Below are 22764 nucleotides of genomic sequence, written 5' to 3' on the forward strand. Positions count from 1 at the left end.
TTAAGTGTCTGCCTTCAGCTCAGGTCACGATCCCAGGACCCTAGGATCAAGCCCCAAGGCTCACTCCCTGCTCAGCAGGGAACCTGCATCTCCCTTTTCCTCTGCCTGTGGCTCCCTCTGCTTGGGCTCTCTCTCTATCAAATAAATAAATAAAATCTTTAAAAAAAATTTAAAGTGGGCGCCTGGGTGGCTCAGTGGGTTAAGCCGCTGCCTTCGGCTCAGGTCATGATCTCAGGGTCCTGGGATCGAGTCCCGCATCGGGCTCTCTGCTCGGCAGGGAGTCTGCTTCCCTCTCTCTCTCTCTCTCTCTCTCTCTGCCTGCCTCTCTGTCTACTTGTGATCTCTCTCTGTCAAATAAATAAATAAAATCTTAAAAAAAAAATTTAAAGTGAATTTAGGTTAATTATAATACCCCGTAAGATAACCCATATTTTACCAGATGAAAATAATTATATTAAATCCTATATGGGTAAAAATTAATAACAAGCAAATAAGGACCAGAGAGCTGAGCATGTTTAATTACTACCTGCTTCGGTGAGGATATCACCTATCTGTTTACATGATCCCCACTGGACTGGGAAAGTTGCTAGAATGTATAGGTTGTGTTTTATTTGTCTAGCCCGGAGTCCAAGTCCTGTAACAAAGTGTAATTGACAGATATGTGATTCAGATAATGCAAACGAATCACCCCTGCTTCAAAAAGAGTAATCAGTACAGGAAGCCATGTAGCAGAGCAATTAGGAGCAAGGATTTGGGGGGTGGAGAGACCTGGACTCATTCTGACTCCACCACTTAATCATTTATAGACAACTTGGGCAAGTGACTTAACATTTCTAAGCCTCCTTTTCGCGTCTGTGAGACTGGGAATAAAAAACCTGCATCAGGTGGTTGCGGTGAAAAGTACCACACCGTGTGAAAAGCACGTCCAGCCCAACAGGGTAAGTGCTTAATGAAGGCCAATTATTATTATTCCTATGAAATAAAGCTGCATGATTCTTTTTCAGTCTTATCATGAAATGTCAAAATTGCCGGATAAACAGTCACTAAACCTGCTACATACAAACAGGACGACAAACATCTTCAATTCTGAGACTATTCTGCTCCTGTCTTTCCAAAAGATAAGAAAACAGCTTCCTGGGATCTGGAGGAGACTTTGTCAGGCTGAGTCTGACACTCACTTTGGAGGTATTTCAATATCTTACATGGTTTCCTTTGTCAGCCTGCTATGACATTATAGTAATTTGATTAATGAAAGCTATTTTCAAAGCTCCAACTCTTTTAAGGAGATGTTATTAATAAACCAAGTGTAGTATACACCTACAGCGGAATAGTCTTCAGCCTTTGAAAGGAAGGAAATCCTGACACAGGCAACCAAACAGACAAGCCTTAAGGACATTATGCTGAAGGAAATAAGCCCGTTACAAAGGGGTGGATACTATGGATACGTCCAGACATATGGTGTCTAGCATAGTCAAATTTTTTTTAAAGATTTTATTTATTTATTTGACAGAGAGAGAGAGAGAGAGACATCAAGAGAGGGAACACAAGCAGGGGGAGTGGGAGAGGGAGAGGCAAGCTTCCTGCTGAGTGGGGACCTGGATGCTGGGCTTGATCCCAGGATCCTGGATCATGACCTGAGCCGAAAGCAGATGCTTAACGACTGAGCCACCCCAGGTGCCCCTAGCATAGTCAAATTTAGAAAGACAGAAAGTGGAACGGTGGTTGTCAGGGACTGGGGGAGGAGGAAATAGAGGGGGTTCTTGTATTATGGGTAGAGTTTCAGTTCAAGAAGACAAAAAAATTCTGGAAATGGATGGTGGTGGGGGGTGTACGACAATGTAAAAGTACTTAATGTCCCTGAACTATACACTGAGAAATGACTAAGATGGTCAATGTGATGTCATGAATATACTGTACCACAAGTTTTTAAAAAGATGGTATGAGGGGCACCTGGGTGGCTCAGTTGGTTAGGCAGCTGCCTTTGGCTCAAGTCATGATCCCAGGGTCCTGGGATCGAGTCCCGCATGGGGCTTTCTGCTCAGTGAAGAGCCTGCTTCTCCCTCTGCCTGCTGCTTTGCCTACTTGTGCGCTCTCTCTCTCTGTCAAGTAAATAAATAAAATCTTAAAAAAATTATAAAATGAAATGAAAAGATCATATGAATTTTAAAAGTCCAAGTTGTCCTTAAGACAGAAGGAAGGTACGGGAGAGGCACAAATGTCACATCTGTTGATTAGAGGAGAAAATCAGAACTACCCTCACTGCCACCCAACTATCATTTCCCAGTTTTTCCCAGCAGCCTAAATTTATTTGCCTCAAAAATATGAAATAGAGGGGCGCCTGGGTGGCTCAGTGGGTTAAAGCCTCTGCCTTCAGCTCAGGTCATGATCCCAGGGTCCTGGGATGGAGCCCCACATCAGGCTCTCTGCACAGCGGGGAGCCTGCTTCCCCTTCTCTCTATCTCTGCCTGCCTCTCTGCCTACTTGTAATCTCTGTCTGTCAAATAAATAAATAAAATCTCTAAAAAAAAAAATGAAGTAGACCTGAAAAGAAAAAAATTTGGTGTATTTTTAAAGCCCCTGGAATCTTGCTGTTTTCTTTGTCTTTCAAAAAACACAGTATGGCGTTTTGAAAGGATGAGGTGTGACTCAGTTGTAGGCGATGAGCGGCAAGCTTACAGACAGCATTCTGATCACCAAACGTTTTACGAGAGTCTTACCTTTTGCCACTGCTTGAAGTCTGCAATAACTGATTCAAATGTATTTTCTTTATTAAGAGATGAAATGTCTTTTCTATTGGAAGGAGGAAAAGGAGTAAGAGCAGGCTCTCAGAACAATGTATCAACAAAGAAAACCATGAATCCATACACTACAGAACAATATTGGGTTTCTCCTGAAGGGTTTTCAAACATGCCTTCCATCCTCATAAGCATTCATCTTTACATTTACAAACATAAATATACTTTCAGGCTCCAACCAGCCCTAAGCAATCAAGTTACAGGGTTGGAAATCATGCGAGTATCAAAAGGGTGGTCCCTTTTGGCCATCCAAAATTAGATCATCTTAAGAGCAATTCCTGTTGAATAGGCAGACAAAACAACTTGTAATTAGAAGGGAAGACTAAAGAATATTTAAGATGCAACATTTAGGTCAGGAGCCCCAACTTTTGGTAAGAAAGTTTCCTTTAATATCTCTGAAGTCTTGGGGTGCCGGGGTGGCTCAGTTGTTAAGCCTCTGCCTATGGCTCAGGTTGTGATCCTGGGGTCCTGGGATCAAGCCCTGCGTCAGGCTCCCTGCTCAGCCAGAAACCTGCTTCTCCCTCTTCCACTTCCCCGCTTATGTTCCCTCTCTCATTCTGTCTCTCTCTGTCAAATAACTAAATGAATGAAATCTTAAAAAAAAAAAAAAATCTCTGAAGTCTCACAAGGAGAAACCTCTTGATAAAAGTTTCTGAAGAGAAAGAGAAAAGAATCCCTGCCTGGCCTGTGCTCCCCTCCCAGCCTAGTCAGCAAACACGGATGGCAGCAGCCAACAGCTTGGATATGTGCCAGCTTCAGCTTCAAGAACTTCTAACTCTGCTAACTCAGAAACCTTAGAGGAGCTGAAAAATCGAAACCATTGTCCTCAATTTGAAATGGAAATGGCACCTAAACATTTTTCTTCAACAGACAGAACATCTTAAAGTAAACAAAAAAACAAACAAAAAAACACCCCACAAAACCTTAGAAATCACTGAATCAAGCCTGCATTCAAAGTCCTGATTCCCACTAACTTTGGCTGTGATTTAATCATCCCACCTTGGCTTAAGTACTTTATAGGCAGCCTTGTCCCCTGTCAGATTTCTCTAATTGCTACAAAGTATAATATCCAACAAAATCAGTCACCTTATAATGGCGACCCACTGATTCTATTTCTCTGCATATGCACTATGCTATAGAATCTGTAGATGGTTCAAGAAGTTCAGGGGCTCCAATAATAATGACATAAGTTGATGTGATTTTTTAAAAAGAGAAGAGGAGAAAAAGAAAAGAAAAGAAGAAAACAAGAAACCAGCTGAACAGCACAGAGGCAGCAGCAAGAGGGTAGAAGGAGCAGGATGGACCAGAGAGATGGTTAGCACCGGAAACCACAGAACCACTCAAGCTCCTAGCAGGACTGCAGCCTTGGAAGGGCTCCTAGTTATCCGACCAAATCAATGTTAGAGTCATCACAGGAGAAAAGAGAGGCAGAGAAAAAGAGAGAAAGAATTGGACTGAGTTATCAGACAGGACACAGCATAATGAAAACCAGGATTCTTGTAGACCCACCCGTCATTTTGGAGGAACTCCTGACATTTGGTAAGACTATCCTTAATAGTTTGCAATTTCTCCCTTGTAGACTCTTCATTTTGTTCCACTTCATTTTTAAATTTATTCATTGAGCTTCTCCATTTCAGTGTCAACTTCTGCAACAGGGCAAGGTCTGCAGTGTCCTAGGTAATACGCATGGAATCAAACCACTCATTCACATAACGAATACTTCTCAGCATGCATTAATAATATTAATTAGTGTATTAATATTATAATACTAGAGATGTCCATGGAAAATGGATCAAAATTGAGAAGGTATTCTTCTTTCAAAATATCATCATAACATCACACAGTTCCTTTGCTGGTGGATTTTCCATGGTACATAAAATACTGGAGACAAGATATTTTTCCTTTCCAACATGAGCCCAATTTCCCCATGTGACATTCATGGGAGGTAGTGTGGTACACTGGAAAGAACAGGAATTTCAAAGCCAAACAAAACCAAATGTGAATCCTAGCCAACTATTGGCTTTGTAACCTTACAGGATGTTATTTATTAGGATTAATTTTTCTAATCCATAAAATAAAGACCCTAATATATATCTCAAAGGATTTTTATAAGAATGAAATGAGGGGGCGCCTGGGTGGCTCAGTCTTTAAGCATCTGCCTTTGGCTCAGCTTGTGATCCTGGGGGTCCTGGGATCGAACCCCGCATCAGGCAGCCTGCTCAGAGGGGAAGCCTGCTTCTCCCTCTCCCATTCCCCTGCTTATGTTCCCTCTCTCTCTCTCTCTCTCTTTCAGATAAAGAAATAAAATCTTAGAAGAAGAATGAAATGAGGGATGCCTGGATGGCTCAGTTGGTTAAGCATCTGCTTTCAGCTCAGGTCTTGATCCCAGGGTCCTGGGATTGAGTCCTACATGGGGCTCCTTGCTCGGTGGGGAGCCTGCTTCTCCCTCTGCCTCTGCCTGCCTCTCTGCCTACTTGTGATCTCTCTCTGCGTCAAATAAATAAATAAATAAATAAAATCTTTAAAAAAAAAAGAAATGACTAGTGTAAATGGTATGATTCTAGAAACACACTAAATGACACTTCTCTCCTTTTCAACCAAGTGTGCTCATTGAATTTTTGCATAAAATTGCATAAAATGGATCAAGAATACCACTACATCAATGAACACAGCTACTTACATTTTTCAGTTTAAATACTAACAAATAGAGTAAGTCTATAAATAATATTTGCACTATTATTAACTTAGAGAAATTATTTAAATTGCTTTAATTAGGCTAGAAGACAAATACAAAGAAGAGCATTTATTCACATTTCCTTAGATTTTTCATTCCACTCACAATTAAGGGCAAATACAAAACTGTATTTAAAATTTACAAACTTAGCAAAGTCTTCTTATACCCTCAAAGGCTAGAGTCTCTTTTCTTATAATGTAAGTGAATTGAGCTTTACCTTGGTTGACAGCATTATGATGAAATGCTTAGTATATTTATTCCAACCTTTTTCATTGAGGTAAAGTCTTTTGGCCAATATGACTCTATTTTTTTCAATTACCTATTTGAAAAAAGTACTAAAATGAGGAATCTAAGACATTAATAAACCACTGTGATTTATTAAACCCAAACCAATTTCAAATATCAATTTTTCATTGAATCACTAATTCAGTCACAATCTTTTGTTTAAATCATGAGCTAATCTTAATCATAAATTCATGTTTTCTAAACCTACTAAACTGAAATCAAACTGAAGTATACAGCAGAGGTTCTCAAGCAGTCTGATCTCAAAACCCCTTCATACTCTTAAAAATTAGTGAAGACTCCAAAGAACTTTCATTTATATGCATAATATCTACTTGATATTCTCTGTATTGAAACTTAAAACTAAAATTATTTAAAATATATATTTGTTAATTCACTTAAACGTAACAATAAATCCAATATATATTAACATAAATAGTATTTTGATGCACTCATATGCAAATGAGAGTGAAAAAGGCAAATAACATCTTAATATTATGATGAAACTAGTTTTCACCTAATGAAAGGGTCTCACGTATCCCCAGCAGGTCCTTGGACCATATTTTGAGAACCACCAGTACATTGAATCAATTATATAGTCATTTAATGAACAACTGTTCTAGACACCATGCATATAGCCATGAACAAAAGAGACAAAGTTCTTTTTTTAGGGAAGTGATATTCTAGCTATCACTCATTTCCTATTGGAAAGGACTTTAGGGATGAGCTAACACAAAACCTCCACAAATTCAAAGTATTTTTCCACAGAAACCACTACAAGGGGTCAGTTCTCTATTTAAAATACTTCTAGAGTGAAGAAACTTACTTATCTTCTTTATTCCACTGAACAGGACTACCTCTAAAAATATATAATACATTTACTATCATGATTGTTTCCTCTTGACATGGCATTTTAAAATTCTCCATCAGGATGAAACATTATATCCTAGATGAGATCTGACTATTCCAGAGGAAAATGAGACAGAAATTTGAATCTGGTGATGGTCATAATGTGCTGTTAATTCTTAGTAAACATCACATCCCAAGTGTGAGAACAGGCCACCAACCAGCAAACATTTCAAAAAATAGAATATTGTGGACTATGATACTTCCCTAAAGTATTATATTAGTGGCCCACAGACTGCCAAATTTTAACTCATTTGTCATCTTGGATGCCAAGGTAATAGAACCAAAATCATATACTCCTAATATGGTTACACTGTGTAAAAAAATACAAACAACTTTTCTAGTTTATTATTAGCATAAATTAAAGTTAAAGTTTTAACCTTTTCACAAACAACAGAAAAAGAATTCTTGCTCATACTTCATAGATTCTGGTGAGAAAAAGATCCCTTAACTTGGCAATAGCCAGGTACTTAATAGAGAAGAAACAAAAGAAAAAAATGTAACTTTCCTTTTTCAAGGCCCATAATAGCTACATTATTCATAAATTAAATATACATCCTCATTTTTAAAATTTTTGTCTAGATTATTGAAAATTGTAAAACAAAACTTTATTCAGTCAAAAAAGAAGTCTGAGTTATGATTCCAGAGGAACCAACCTTTAGGGCCAGTTCATATGTGGCTGAGCTCCAAAGATCTCTTTCTGCCATTAACTGTTTAATATCACTCTCCATCCTTCCTCTTTGCAATGTGTATAAGTCATGGTATTCTTCTACAACCCTAAAAGAAAAATTAAAAAGTATATACAGACTTTGTTTTTGAGAAGTCACATTTATTGGATAATTATTATGATATTAGACATTTAAAAAAACAACTTTGTTCTACAATAGGCAATTTGTTCCTTTAAAAGTTATCATAAAGTAATTATGTATTAATAAAGTATTAATACCACTAATACCAAGTAAAATAGAAGAAAAAAAAGTCACATTTCATTTCAAGTAAAAAAATTACATATATTATTCCTGCTCTGAGCTCTTTTCTTCATATTGTTTATTCACTAGAATTTTCACAACATGGTATTCCATAGAATAACAGCAGTATATCTAATTTTAAAAATCTGAATACAGAATAGAACTAGGGTTCTTTTTAATTTTTTTAAAGATTTTATTTATTTGTTTCATAGAGAGAAATCACAAGTAGGCAGAGAAGCAGGCAAAGCAAGAGGGGCAAGAAGGCTCCCCACTGAGCAGAGAGCCTGTTGTGGGTCTTGATCCCACAACTCTGAGATCATGACCTGAGCCAAAGGCAGAGGCTTAACCCACTGAGCCACCCAGGTGACCAAATTAGGGTTCTTTATTAAAGACAAAAAAACCAGTAGTTATGAGCCACTATACCTTTAAATTACATATAATGAATATGATTTAAAGAAATTCTCTACCAACCAGCTAAAAGATTAAGTATAATCAAGTAAGTACCTTTTTCCTAACTATCTTTTCTTCATGTTTACCAGAATATACATTTTCCTTCTAACTTACACTAAAGCTTAGAATTAAATTAGAATTAAAAGTGCTTCTGAGATTAAATACAAAGTTGTTGTACAAGCCATTTGAAACACCTCCTCCCAAGGAATATTAACTTTGCAACAAGAATTAAAGGCCCAATACAGGAATTCTGCAAAGTAGCAGAATATAAAATCAATGCACAGAAATCCGTTGCATTTCTATACACTAACAATGAGACAGAAGAAAGAGAAATTAAGGAGTGGATCACATTTACAACTGCACCAAAAACCATAAGATACCTAGGGATAAACCTCACCAAAGAGGCAAAGAATCTGTACTCAGGAAACTACAGAATATTCATGAAAGAAATTGAGGAAGACACAAAGAAATGGAAAAACATTCCATGCTCATGGATTGGAAGAACAAATATTGTGGGTTTTTTTTTAAAGATTTTATTTATTTATTTGAGAGAGAGAGAGAGAGAAAGTGCACATGAGCATGAACCAGGGAGAGAGGCAGAGGAAGAAGAAGACTCCCTACTGACCAGAGAGCCTGAAGCAAGGCTCAATCCAGGACTCTGGGATCATGACCTGCACCTAACCAACTGAGTCACCCACGTTCCCCAAGAATACTGTTAAAATGTCTATGCTTCCCAGAACAATCTAAATATTCAGTGCAATCCCTATCAAAATACCATCAAGTTTTTTTCACAGAGTTGGAACAAATAATCCTAAAATTTGTATGGAACAAAAACACCCCAAATAGCCAAAGGAGTGCTGAAAAAGGAAACCAAAGCTGGTGGCATCACAATTCCGGACTTCAAGCTCTATTACAAAGCTGTCATCATTAAGGCAATATGGTACTGGCACAAAAACAGACACATAGATCAATGGAACAGAACACAGAACCCAGAAATGAACACTTAACTCTATGGTCAACTCATCTTTGACAAAGCAGGAAAGAATATCCAATGGAAAAAAGACAGTCTCTTCAACAAATGATGTTGGGAAAACTGGACAGCCACATACAGGAGAATGAAACTGAACCATTTCCTTAAACCATACACAAAAATGGTCTAAAAATGGATGAAAGACCTCAATGTGAGATAGGAATCTATCAAAATCCTAGAGGAGAACACAGGCAGCAACCTCTGTGACCTCGGCCACAGCAACTTCTTGCTAGATATGTCTCTGAAGGGAAGAGAAACAAAAGAAAAAAATAAACTATTGGGATTTCATCAAGATAAAAAGCTTTTGTACAGCAAAGGAAACAGTCAATAAAATCAAAAGACAACTGACAGAGTGGGAGAAGATATTTTTAAATGTCTTCTTATCAGATATCTTATTAGATAAAGGACTAGTATCCAAAATCCATAAAGAACTTACCAAATTGAACACCCAAAGAACAAATAATCAAATCAAGAAATGGGCAGAAGACATGAACAGACATTTCTGCAAAGAAGACATCCAAATGGCCAACAGAAACATGAAAAAATGCCCAACATCACTAGGCATCAGGGAAATACAAATCAAAACCACAATGAGATACCACCTCACAACAGTCAGAATGGCTAAAATTAACAAGTCGGGAAACGACAGATACTAGTGAGGAAGTGGAGAAAGGGGAACCCTCCTACACTGTTGGTGGGAATGCAAGCTGGTGCAGCCACTCTGGAAAACAGTATGGGGGTTCCTCAAAATGTTGAATATAGAGCTACCCTGTGCCCAGCAATTGCACTACTGGATATCTACCCCAAAGATACAAATGTAGTGATCCGAAGAGGCACCTGTACCCCAATGTTTATAGCAGCAATGTCCACAATAGCCCAACTATGGAAAGAGCCCAGATGTCCACTGACAGATGAATGAATAAAGAAGATGTGGTGTATATATACAATGGAATATTATGCAGCCATCAAAAATGATATCTTGCCATTTGCAATGACATGGATGGAACTAGAGGGGATTATGCTAAGTGAAAAAAGTCAATCAGGAAAAGACAATTATCATATGATTTCATATGTGGAATTTGAGAAAAAAATAAAGGAGCCTAGAGGAAGGGAGGGAAAAATAAAACAAGATGAAACCAGAGAGGGGGAGAAACCATAAGAGACTCTTAATCATAGGAAACAAACTAAGGGTTGCTGGAGGGGAGTGGTTGAGGGGATGGGTTAACTGGGTGATGGACATTAAGGAGGGCATGTGATGTAATGAACACTGGCTGTTATAAATGACTGATGATGAATCACTGAACTCTATCTGAAACTAATAATATACTTTATGTTAATTAATTGAATTTAAATTTTTAAAAAAAATTTTTAAGAATTAAAAGCCTGTGGCATAGAATTCTTCTAATTTTGGTGAAATCCAGGAACCACCAGCATCAGTTCTTGAAAGTCTTCTTTTTGGGGACTTCCATTTGTTCAGAGTAACTAATAAAAAGTAATCAACCTAGGCGTCACATAGGTGAATACACATATGAAAATTCAGGTTATATGCCCTTACAATTTTTGCACATTACTACCTGAAAGTTAGTCACTGATTTTTTTTTTTTTCAGGTAGGCTCACACCCAACATACAGCCCAATGCAGGACCTGAACTCATGACCCCAAGATCAACATCTAAGCTGAGATCAAGAGTTGGACACTTAACTGATTGAGCCACCCCGGCAACCCAGACAAGTGATTTTAAAAAGGGAAGACACCTTTTAAAGACCCTTGTTTATAATAGCAAAAGAAAAAATTCAGAAATAACCTCAATGTTCAATAATAAGGGATTGGTCACATAAAATATATGATATAGCTCTATGATGAAAATACTCTGCAACTAATTAAAGATCTTGTTGTTGTTAATACTCTGGTACATGGGCAAATTTTTTCATGTTTTAACATGAGATAACCCAAATGGTAAAATTATACATTCAGTTTGATCTCATGTATATAAAAAATCCATAGAAGTGAAAAAATGAAAAAATATATGAAAATATTAATAGTGTTTACTTCTGAGAGAAAGAATTGTGGGTGTTCTTTTTTCCTTACTTGTTTCTATTTTCCTAATTTTCAATAAAATGTTATTATTTTATAAATTTGTTTTTTTAAGATTTTATTTATTTATTTGACAGAGGGAGAGAGATCACAAGTAGGCAGAGAGGCAGGCAGAGGGGAAGGGGGAAGCAGACCCCCCACTGAGAAGAGCACCGGATGCAGGGCTCAATCCCAGGACCCTGAGATCATGACCTGAGCCAAAGGCAGAGGCTTAACCCACTGAGCCACCCAGGCGCCCCTGTTATTATTTTTAAAAGTATTATTAAAAATTTCTAATCATACACACACAAAATCCATCCTACTTCAGATATTCTCCATTTCCTTCCCCTTTTCTCTGGCTTTAGATGTTCTTATAATGGAGATTAGCATAAAAGAAGTTCTAACTTGGAGAGCCTAGGCGGTTCAGTTGGTTAAGTGACTGCCTTCAGCTCGGGTCATGATCCCAGGGTCCTGGGATGGAGCCCTGCATCAGGCTCCCTGCTCAGTAGGAAGCCTGCTTTTCCCTCTCCCTCTGGGCTCTGCCTGTTTGTGTCTCTTGTTCTCTCTGTCAAATAAATAAAATATTTTCTAAAAAGTTCTAACTTATTTTTATTAATTCATTCAATAATTATCTGTTTAGTGCCTACTATATGCCAGATACTATTCAAAACAAAACAAAACAAAACAAAACTTTACCCTTATAAAGTTTAGTCAGAAGAGATGATCAACAAATAAAAAAGTAAAACATATTAAGCAGTGATAGTACAATAGATAAAAAAACATCAGGGAAAGGGGACTGAGGGTACAAAATGTATTGTGGTTTTAAATGGAGGGGGATGAGTAAAAGTCCAAAGGAAGGAGGGAGGAAGCTACATACTGTGGAAAGGAAGAGGAAAGGAAAGAAAGAAAGGAAAAGGAAAGGAAGAGGATTTCAGGCCCCAAGGTGGGAGTCTGTCTGGTATGTTCAAAGAAGAGCACACAAAGGCAGCAGGTCTGAAATAAAGTGGGAAAAGTCAGAGAAATACTGGTAGGATGAATCTTGTAAACCATTTTTTAAAAACATGGCCCTTTAAGATGGGGAGCTACTGCAGAATTTTGAGCAGAGAGATGACATTATTGGAGTCAAATTTTAAAAGATCAGAGGGCCTGGGTGGCTCAGTGGGTTAAGCCGCTGCCTTCGGCTCAGGTCATGATCTCAGGGTTCTGGGATCGAGTCCCGCCTCAGGCTCTCTGCTCAGCAGGGAGCTTGCTTCCCTCTCTCTCTCTCTCTCTCTCTCTCCCTGCCTGCCTCTCTGTCTACTTGTGATCTCTCTCTGTCAAATAAATAAAATAAAATCTTAAAAAAAAATTTTAAAAGATCAGACTGACACCACATAGAACTGTAAAGACAGATGGAAATCAAGATGGATGTACTAATGCTTCAGCATTTGTTTGACTCTCTGAGTTGAATGAATATTTCTCGTCCTCGTTCTTGAAGACCCCTCCCCCAGTCACTTGTGCTTCTCTGGGATCCTCTGTTCTGGGAACTTAGTATGAATGTTGAAACCTAGTAACCGACTCACGGCCGGCACACGCACCAGTCACAAGACAACCTTGAAGACATGAGGAACGTGACTGGCAGCACATACCAGATTCCTAGCGAAACCACCCAGATCCTGTATTTTCCTATAAAACCCCTCCGCCTTTTCCCTGGGGCAGCCCGCAGTTTTGAAGGCATTGGCCTGCTCTGGCCTCCTTTGCCTGGCAATGTAATAAAACTATTGTAAGGGCCCATTTAGCCAGAGCAGCTCCACCTTGGTTGAACAGCCATTTCGTTGTTTATGCAGTAAAACCTACACTGACCCTGCCCCTCTCCCCAGGGGAACTTACTTAAAAGCAAGTCCCGGAAACCAGTAAAATATGGTCGACCAGTCCCTGATAACAGAGCCCAAATACACGGGCAGGTCAGATCAGGTGGAGATAACAGCTCGAATGCAGGGATGAGTTGGGCCAGGTGGAGACATCCTAACAGTGGGGCACGCATACTATCTCCCTAGCTACCAAGGAGTGTGGGCCCCGCCTGCTGGGTGCCTTTTGGGCGCCAATTCTGACCAAGGCTAGTTCAAATAGCTACTATGAGGTGAACTGTAATTCAATTGGCCACCTGTGTGTGACCTACCATGACTGTGCAGCTGTGTGGCCAGGCTCAACCACATGGCCTTTGCTCTATAAAAGTTAGTCTGGGGGCGCCTGGGTGGCTCAGTGGGTTAAGCCGCTGCCTTCAGCTCAGGTCATGATCCCAGGTCCTGGGTTCGAGCCCCGCATCAGGCTTTCTGCTCAGCAGGGAGCCTGCTTCCTCCTCTCTCTCTGCCTGCCTCTCTGCTTACTTGTGATTTCTCTCTGTCAAATAAATAAATAAAATCTTTAAAAAAAAAAAAAAAAAAGTTAGTCTGTAAGGCAGGGAGGGGTCACCCTCTCTGTAAGAGGTGGCCCCGAATGCCGTCGGTTTGTTTCTCGATGCTTGGCGCAAAATAAAGCTTTGTTTGACTTTTTCGTTTTATTTATTTATTTATTTTTAAAGATTTTATTTATTTATTTGACAGACAAAGATCACAAGTAAGCTGAGAGGCAGGCAGAGAGAGAGAGAGAGAGGAGGAAGCAGGCTCCCTGCTGAGCAGGAAAGCCCGATATGGGGCTCGATCCCAGGACCCTGAGATCATGACCTGAGCCGAAGGCAGAGGCCTTAACCCACTGAGCCACCCAGGTACCCCTTGACTTTTTCATTTTATATCAGTCTCGTTCCTTTGATTATGGACCTAACACTATCATTCCTCTTTCTCCCCAAACTCGGTCTTTGCATTGTACTTTAGCCCTGGGGCACAGAGGTCGGTTTTGGACAACAGTCTTGGCTGGTGTGTGAAGAGACAACGGTGGTGTACGGGCGGAAGTAGAAGGCGGGTCAGGGGTTACAGCAACCTGGCAGGCAAGAGATGCAAATGTCAGGAAGGGAAGCAGGGAGGACTCTGTATATATAGTAAAAGGTGACTCTGCCACTGGAGAGGTGAGACGTGAGAGAAAGAAGGGGATCAAGAAGGACTCCAAGAGTTTTGGCCCCAGAAACTGGAAGGATGGAGTTGCCATTAACTGAAATGAGATGAGGGGGAGAGGAGTAGTTTTAGGGAAAAGAACAGGAATTCAGTTTGGGAATGTTACGCATCTAAGTAGAAGGGGGGAGGCTGTCGAATATTAAGTCTGGAATTCAAAGAGAAGATTGCAACTGGGCGTACAAATTTGTGGAGAAGGGCAAAGCTCTAGATACATATTTGGGGTTTTTTGTCTTGTTTCATTTCGTTTTAAGATTTTATTTATTAGATAGAGAGAGAGAGACCGTGAGAGAGGGAACACAAGCACGGGGAGTGGGAGATGGAGAAACAGGCTTCCTGCTGAGCAGGGAGCCTGATGCGCTCCATCCCAGGACCCTGGGATCATGACCTGAGCCGAAGGCAGACGTTTAACGACTGAGCCACCCAGGCGCCTCTGTAGATACGTATTTGTGAGCTGAGAATATACAGGTTGATGACACTGAAAGCCAGGAAACTAAAGAGATTCATTTAGTCAGAGAATATAGATACAGAAACGATCCACAGAATGAACTCTCTACCATTTAGAAATTGGTGAAATGAAAAAGAATCTGCAAGAGATATCAGTAAGAAGAAGAGAGTAAAGTAGGAGGAAACTAGGAGAGTGTAATATACTGAAAGACATTGTTTCAAGCAAGAGCAAGTGATCAGTTCTGATAAATGCTGCCAGTAAGTTAAATGGGACTTGAGAAGCGACCTTTGGATTAAGAAACATGAAAGTCACTAGTGACTTTGACAAGTGTGCTTTGGTGGGGTGGGGGCAGTGAAAGCCTGACTGGAGTGGGTTCAAGTGACAAAGGGAGGACCAGGAGTAGACACAGTGAATGTGACAACTTTTTTTTTTTAAGATTTTATTTATTTCTTTGACAGAGACAGATCAGAAGTAGGCAGAGAGGAAGGCAGAGAGAGGAGGAAGCAGGCTCCCTGCCGAGCAGAGAGCCCGATGTGGGACTCGATCCCAGGACCCTGAGATCATGACCTGAGCTGAAGGCAGAGGCTTTAACCCACTGAGCCACCCAGGTGCCCCATGTGACAACTTTTTGATGAAAATTATTATAAGCGGGGAGGGAGGTGGAAATGGGGCCATAGCTAGAAGGGGATATGTGTGTGGTCCTAAGAGACTTAGGAGTCTTTTTGTTTTTTGGTTCTTGTTTTTGAGATGGGAGTACTTATAGCGTATTTGTATACTATTGGGACTAATCTGGAGAAGAGGGAAAAATTAATGATATGGGAGAAACGGAATATTTACTGAAAATATCTTGAGTAGGTATGAGGTGATGGAATAATACACAAATGGAAAGACTGGCCTCAGAGAGGAAGAAAGAGTTTGTGCCCAGTAAAAGATGGGCATGTGCACCAGATGAGCACAGATGCAGGTGGGTGGGTACATGGAGGGGTGAGAGCTTGAGTTCTCTTCTGTTCGCTTCTACTTTTTAGAAAGCAAGGTCATCAGCTCAGAAAAAGGATGGAGAGACACTATTAGAAGAATGAGGATAGAAGACAAAGTATAGAATAGTTTTCTACTAAGACCAGAAGGGTGAATCATCTACAGAAAACAGCTGTATAATCAGTACATGAAAAAAGATCAAGGTACCCTTCTCATTCTAGTAAGGAATAAAACAGAATAAAAGTTAAGAATATATCCCTTGGGGCGCCTGGGTGGCTCAGTGGGTTAAGCCGCTGCCTTAGGCTCAGGTCATGATCTCAGGGTCCTGGGATCAAGCCCCGCCTCGGGCTCTCTGCTCAGCAGGGAGCCTGCTTCCTCCTCTCTCTCTGCCTGCCTCTCTGCCTGCTTGTGATCTCTCTCCGTCAAATAAATAAATAAAATCTTATAAAAAAAAAAAAAAGAATATATCCCTGAATTTAGATTTTGTATACATTTGTGGTTTTCTTGACATTAAAAAAAAAAAGACAGTTACTCTTTGACACATCGTTTTAAAAAGCAGACTATGCTGAATTAAAAGGATCCTAAAACAAGATATAATGTGTGGCCCTATATTGGATACTCATTCGGACAACCCAATGTAAAATATATTTTAGGAATAACTGGGAAGTTTTGAATATGACCTGGGTAACTTGGAAAGTGAAACTTAACTCAAATAGGTAGACTTTTGACTTAAAAAAAAAAAAGGCTATATAACGGTATATACAGTACAATTTAAAAACAATGCATGTGTGCACACATACATAGGGGAAAAAAGGATATACACTAAAGCATGTATAGCAGTAATCTATGGGTGGTGAAACTGATATTTTTAATTCATTTTTGCTTGTTTGTATTTCTACTACAAGGCACATAAAATGCTTCTATGATAGCATAATATTATTTTTAATCAATAAAATAAGAAAAATTAAAAATCAGATATATCATTTGATAATATATCCAAGAGATTCCTAGTAATCAGAACTCTAACTGAACATGAAATAGAGTAAAGGTCAGCAAACTACAGCCTGTGGGTTTAAACAGAACCTGCCACTTGTGTTTTGTATAGAATACAAGAATTTTAGATTTTTAGTTTTTATATTTTAAATGGTTAAAAAAGCAATAGGATAACAGTATTTGGGGACACATGTAAAGGTTTATACCTTCACATTTCAGTGTCAGTAAATAAAGTTTTATGGGAACACAGCCATGTTCTGGTATCGCCCTTGCCTGCTTTTATAATGTAGTAGCACACATTAGGAAGGCAGAGTTGATTGAGTAGTTGCTTCAGAAACCATATCTCACCACCTGACCCTTCATAGGAAAAGTTTGCTAACCTCTAAAATAGGATAAAAACATTAGGATCATAATAGATTAAAATCTTAAAAAGAACTAGACTCACACTAATTAGGAAAACACAAACAAAAACCAGATACCTTTTCATACCCTTTGGACTGTTTAAAAGATATGAACAAAGGGGAAATCTCATGCACTGATGAGAGGATATACTGGTTTGACTACTTTGTAGAGCATTTGGCAATATCCTAGCAAGACAAGGCCATGCAGAGCCTATGACCCAGTAATTCCACTTCTAGGGATACACCCCTGGAAAATTCACACAAGAAGACACTAATGAGATGTGTATTAAACAGTGCCTGAGGAGTTAGTAAATATATTGATTAAAAGATCCTTGTATATATATTAACTCCTCCAGGCACTGTTGTAATAAAAAAGTTCAAATGTTTCTATAAAATTTTGTTTCTTCAAATAAGGTGTGAAGCATGTATGACATAAGGGCTAACATCTGGTTAACTCACCTGGCATTCTTTTCAGCCTCTAAAAGAGCTTGCGCCAAATCCTTGTGTGCCTTCTCTGTTTCCTTTGTTAATTTCATATCATGTGCACGAACCAGACACAGCTCCCTGAAATAGAGCGAAGAAATTTTATATCCGGGACGCCTGGGTGGCTCAGTTGGTTAAGCAGCTGCCTTCGGCTCAGGTCATGATCCCAGCGTCCTGGGATCGAGTCCCACATCGGGCTCCTTGCTTGGCGGGGAGCCTGCTTCTCCCTCTGCCTCTGCCTGCCATTCTGTCTGCCTGTGCTCGCTCACTCTCCTCTCTCTCTGACAAATAAATAAAATCTTTAAAAAAAAAAAAGAAAAGAAAAGAAATTTTATATCCATAGTTGAAGAGCTCCGGAAAGTTTCTACCCAGGAAATCCGATTTATACTCGGGAATCTTCTCAGTTATGTGTACATCTCTTCCTAGTTTTTACACCTTGTAAACCAAATCAAGAAATCTAGTGTCCATTTAGATGGAATTATTGCCAGTGGAATCCGGTTAGCTGGAAAGGGCCAAAAGATTATGTGAAAGATCTTCTCAAATTGGAAGAAGGCAGATGCTAATAGGCAAGGCCACCAGGCTGCTCTATCCTACCTTCTGACATGCCTATCTTACCCTCTTCATTCTTGCTACCAATCATCTTGACTCAGGTTACATGAGCACTAACCTTGACTGCTATGTAACCCTTATCCTCTTTTGGATTTAAACCTTAACATCTGTAATCATGGCACTGCTCTGTAAACATGATTAAGATCAATATCTCAATTCTGGAGAAAGAACAGGAATTGTCTCCCTATCAAACATACATAGAGCCCTAGTTTTGTGTTAACCTGTGTAACCCAGGTCTCTACTTCTACATCTAGTCCTTTCCGTTCTCTTCCTAAACCCCTCAAAAGAAAAAGAGTCCTCTCTTTTAACCATTCTACTCTTATTTTTATTCTCTTCAGAGACACGGTTTTGACTTGTGTCTTGTGTTTAAGATAATCACAGATTTTACCTGGTCAGTTCTTCAATAACATTCTTAAAATTGTACAGCTCTTCTAGAATGCGCTGGTCCATCATTCGCTGAGTTACCAAGTCTTTGTAGAAATCAATCATCTGTCTGGCAATTTGGTCAAGCATTTGTACATACCGCTCTCTGCATGAGGAAGAAAACAAGGTATCATGCAAAAAAAGGAAAAGAGAGCCAGAAAATATATGAAAGAAAAAGTAATGTTAGGGAAAGAAATAGTAGATACTCATAAAAGATATGCAAGAAGAACAAAATAGGAAAAGAAAGGGATCTAACATGTATATTCCTGCCATACTCACACAAGCGAATAAACTGGGAAGATTTTAAGCAGAGTCATAATCATTTGGAATGTAATGTCTGAGATGTAAAGCAAGAGGAGGAATCCTTTTATACCTCCTTCTAAATTATAAACTCTATGAGGATAGAAACCATGTCTTATTTATTTATATAGAATGGGATTTTTTAATAAATAGTTGAATTAATGAGTAAAACCACTTTTCCCAAGTTGTTTAAATGTCAAAAGACACCAACTGTTCAAAAATGAATAAAGACCCTAAATCAAAAGAAGCCATTTCTTTCAGTTTCAAATAAAAATAAATATTTGGAAGTGATTACAAATGAAAAATTACAAATACCATTCTAAAGCAATCTTTCTTTATATTAAAAGTGATCTAGGTGTTACATCCTAAGCCTGAGACTGGCAATTTATAATATTTTTTAATTGGAATGGCCATTTAGTTTAATATCTCACCCATAATAGAAAGAATTATCCAGGCTTTGCTCAAACACCTAGAGTCACAGAGAGTTTGTCAGTTTGATATGCAGTTCATATACTGGAAATATCAATTTTAAACACACCTTCTTTAGGACTTCCCCTCCTGGAAATACAAAGACAAAATAATCTGAAGGGTCTTCTTATTACACTACAACTAGATCCATGACAGAGCGTACTTTCAGAAGCATTATTGGGCTTGCAGGAAAAGAACAGATGTCTCCAGGGGCAACAAACAAAAACTATAAACAAGATACAATAAGCTAAGAAAGGATTGGGAAATGGTAATCAGTGTTCACTAGGCAAACCCAAGTCATGTTGCCCCAGTGAAAATAGCAACATTGGGTGGAAAGGGTAAGATGGCAGAGTAGGAAGATTCTGAACTCACATTGTCCCATGGACACACCAAGGCTGCTACTACATACAGTGCAACTTACTCTGCAAAAGACCAGAAGACGAGCAGAACAGTACTTCCAACAGTATTTCCACTTTATATAAAGATATAAATAAAAACCTACATGAAGAAGGGTAGGAGGGGCAGAGAGAGAATCAAGAACTAAATCCCTGGGGCGCCTGGGTGGCTCAGTGGGTTAAGCCGCTGCCTTCGGCTCAGGTCATGATCCCAGGTCCTGGGTTCGAGCCCCACATCGGGCTTTCTGCTCAGCAGGGAGCCTGCTTCCTCCTCTCTCTCTGCCTGCCTCTCTGCTTACTTGTGATTTCTCTCTGTCAAATAAATAAATAAAATCTTTAAAAAAAAAAAAACAAAAAAAAAACAAAAAAACTAAATCCCTGGTGTGGAGACCCACAAGCAGGGATATCACAGGTGTGGAGGTCCCTGCACAACCTGCCCACCCTGGCAACTGTGTCTTCCAAAGTGACTACTGTTGTATCACACCCAGCAGGTATCACACCCAGCAGGCATGCCTCCAAAGTGAGTCCTATCCCAGGGAAAGAAGGAGTCAGCCCCACCCACTGCCATGCCTACAACAGTCCCGCTGAACCATACGGCTGGCCATGCCAGAAACCAGCCCCACCTACCTACAGTGCACCCACAGCAGTTATGGCCCAATCAAGAAGGTTCACACAGTTCACACAGGGGTCATCCCTGGAGCACCTAGTTCTGGAGACCAGCGAGGATTGCGTTACTGGGTCCCACAAGATGCCTTCTACATAAGGTCACTCATTTGAGACCAGGAGACATAGCTGACCTACTTAATACATACAAACAAATACAGACTTAAACAAAACAAAGAGAGAGAAGACCATGTTCCAAACAAAACAATAAGACAAAACTGCAGAAAAAGAACTAAACAAAACAGAGATAAGCAACCTACCTGATAATGAGTTCAAAGTAATGGTCATTAAGATGCTTGGGAGAAGAGTGGATTATGAATTTCAACAAAGACAGAAAATTAAAATTTTTTAAAAATGAAGCTGAAGAGGGTGCCTGGGTGGCTCAGTGGGTTAAAGCCTCTGCTTTCGGCTCAGGTCATGATCCCAGGGTCCTGGGATCGAGCCCCGCATCAGGCTCTCTGCTCAGCAGGGAGCCTGCTTCCTCCTCTCTCTCTCTCTCTGCCTGCCTCTCTGCCTACTTGTGATCTCTGTCTGTCAAATAAATTAAAAAAAAAAAAATGAAGCCGAAGAATAACTGAAAAGAAATATACACTAAAGGGAATCCAAAGCAGATAAGAGGATGCAAAATGGCTTAGAGATCTACAGACGAGGTAGTGAAAATCATCTGAGGTGAACAGCAAAAAGAAAAAAGAATTTAAAAAATGAGGACAGGGTAATGGACCACTAGGCAACATCAAATGCACTAACATTCACATTATAGGGGTCTCAGAAGGAGGAGAGAGAAAGGGGAAAAAACTGATTTGAATAAATAATAGCTCAAAACTTCCGTAATCTGAGGAAGGAAACAGACATCCAGATCCAGAAAACACAAAAAAAACCAAAAAAGATGAACCCAAAGAGGTTGGGAAGGGCCACAAAGTAGAAGTTAGAAAATTATGAAATAAAAAAATGGTAAAAGCAAGCATATGCTAAAGGCAATATACCTTGGTAATATACCAATCACTTATAAAGTAGAATTAAGGTTAACAACAAAAGCAATAAATCAATTATATCTATAATAATTAATTAAGGAATATATAAAATTAATTAAGGAATATATAAAATATAAAAATGTCAAACAGGATGTCAAATACATAAAGGGCTGTGTGGGGAGTTTTAATTTAAACAACTGTCACCTGCCTCCTTAGCGCAGTAGGAATCGCGTCAGTCTCATAAACTGTCAAGTTAAAGTAGACTATTAATGCGGCACCTGGGTGGTTAAGATGATTAAGCACCTGCCTTCACCTCAGGTCATGATCTCCTGGTCCTGGAGGTCAGAATCTCTTGGTTCCATGTCAGGATCCCGGCTCAGCGGGGAATCTATGGGGACTCTGCTTCTCTTTCTGCCTCTCTGACCCTGCTCACACTCTCTCTCTCAAATGAATAAAAAAAAAATCTTTTAAAACAATAAATAAATAAAATAAAATAGACTGTTAAGGGGAACCTGGGGCTCACTTGGTTAAGTGTCAGACTCTTGATTTTGGCTCAGGTCAGGATCTCAGGGTTGTGAGATTGAGTCCTGTGTGAGCCAGCTTAAGATTCTCTCGTTCTCTCTCTCTCTGTCCCTCCCCTGCTCACATGCACAGGCACATGCTCTCTCTTAAATAAATAAATAAATCAGACTATTAAATAAAAAGGTCTTTTTTTAAAAATTTTATTTAGTTATTTGACAGAGCAAGAGAGCACAAGCAGGGAGAGCAGCGGAGGGAGAGGGATCATGATCCAAGCCAAAGACAGACCCTTAACCAAGTGAGCCACCCAGGTGCCCCTACAAAGGGTGTTATATATAAACCTCATGGTCATCACAGATCATGATCTCAGGGTCATGAGATTAAGCCCCATGTCAGGCTCCGCACTGGGCATGAAACCTGCTTAAGATTCTCTCTCTCCCCCTCTCCCTCTGCCTCTCTCTTGCTCAGGAGCACACGCATGTTCTCTCTCAAATAAATAAATAAATATTTAAAGTAAATAAATAAATAAATAAATACCTGTTAAATACATAGGGTATTACAGATAAACTTCATGGTAACCACAAACCAAAAACCTCTAATAAATAGGGGTGCCTAGGTCGCTCAGTCATTAAGCATCTGCCTTCATCAGCTCAGGTCCTGATCCTAGGTTCTGGGATTGAGAACCACATTGGGCTCCCTGCTCGGCAGGAAGTCTGCTTCTCTCTCTCCCACTCCCCCTGCTTGTTTTCCTGTTCTCTCTGTCTGTCTCTCTGTCAAGTAAATAAATAAAATCTT

The 22764-nt window shown here is 39.5% G+C and overlaps 1 protein-coding gene across 5 annotated transcripts in view; it reads right to left on the bottom strand.

The window, feature by feature from the left end:
• Nucleotides 1–22764, bottom strand: part of AXDND1 (axonemal dynein light chain domain containing 1) — a 104251-nt gene that overhangs the window by 48608 nt on the left and 32879 nt on the right. For 3 of the 5 annotated variants that reach the window (XM_047704435.1, XM_047704433.1, XM_047704434.1), the window contains exons 10-15: nt 18619–18759; nt 17598–17702; nt 7374–7494; nt 5747–5848; nt 4305–4468; nt 2718–2790 (exon numbers count right to left, since the gene is read on the bottom strand). In XM_047704435.1, the coding sequence (XP_047560391.1) occupies nt 2718–2790; nt 4305–4468; nt 5747–5848; nt 7374–7494; nt 17598–17702; nt 18619–18759 (706 nt within the window). The remainder of the gene's footprint in view (nt 1–2717; nt 2791–4304; nt 4469–5746; nt 5849–7373; nt 7495–17597; nt 17703–18618; nt 18760–22764) is intronic. The other 2 variants (XM_047704436.1, XM_047704437.1) reach the window with 2 other exon arrangements.

Source organism: Lutra lutra, chromosome 15 (assembly GCF_902655055.1).
Source record: "Lutra lutra chromosome 15, mLutLut1.2, whole genome shotgun sequence".
NCBI lineage: Eukaryota > Metazoa > Chordata > Mammalia > Carnivora > Mustelidae > Lutra > Lutra lutra.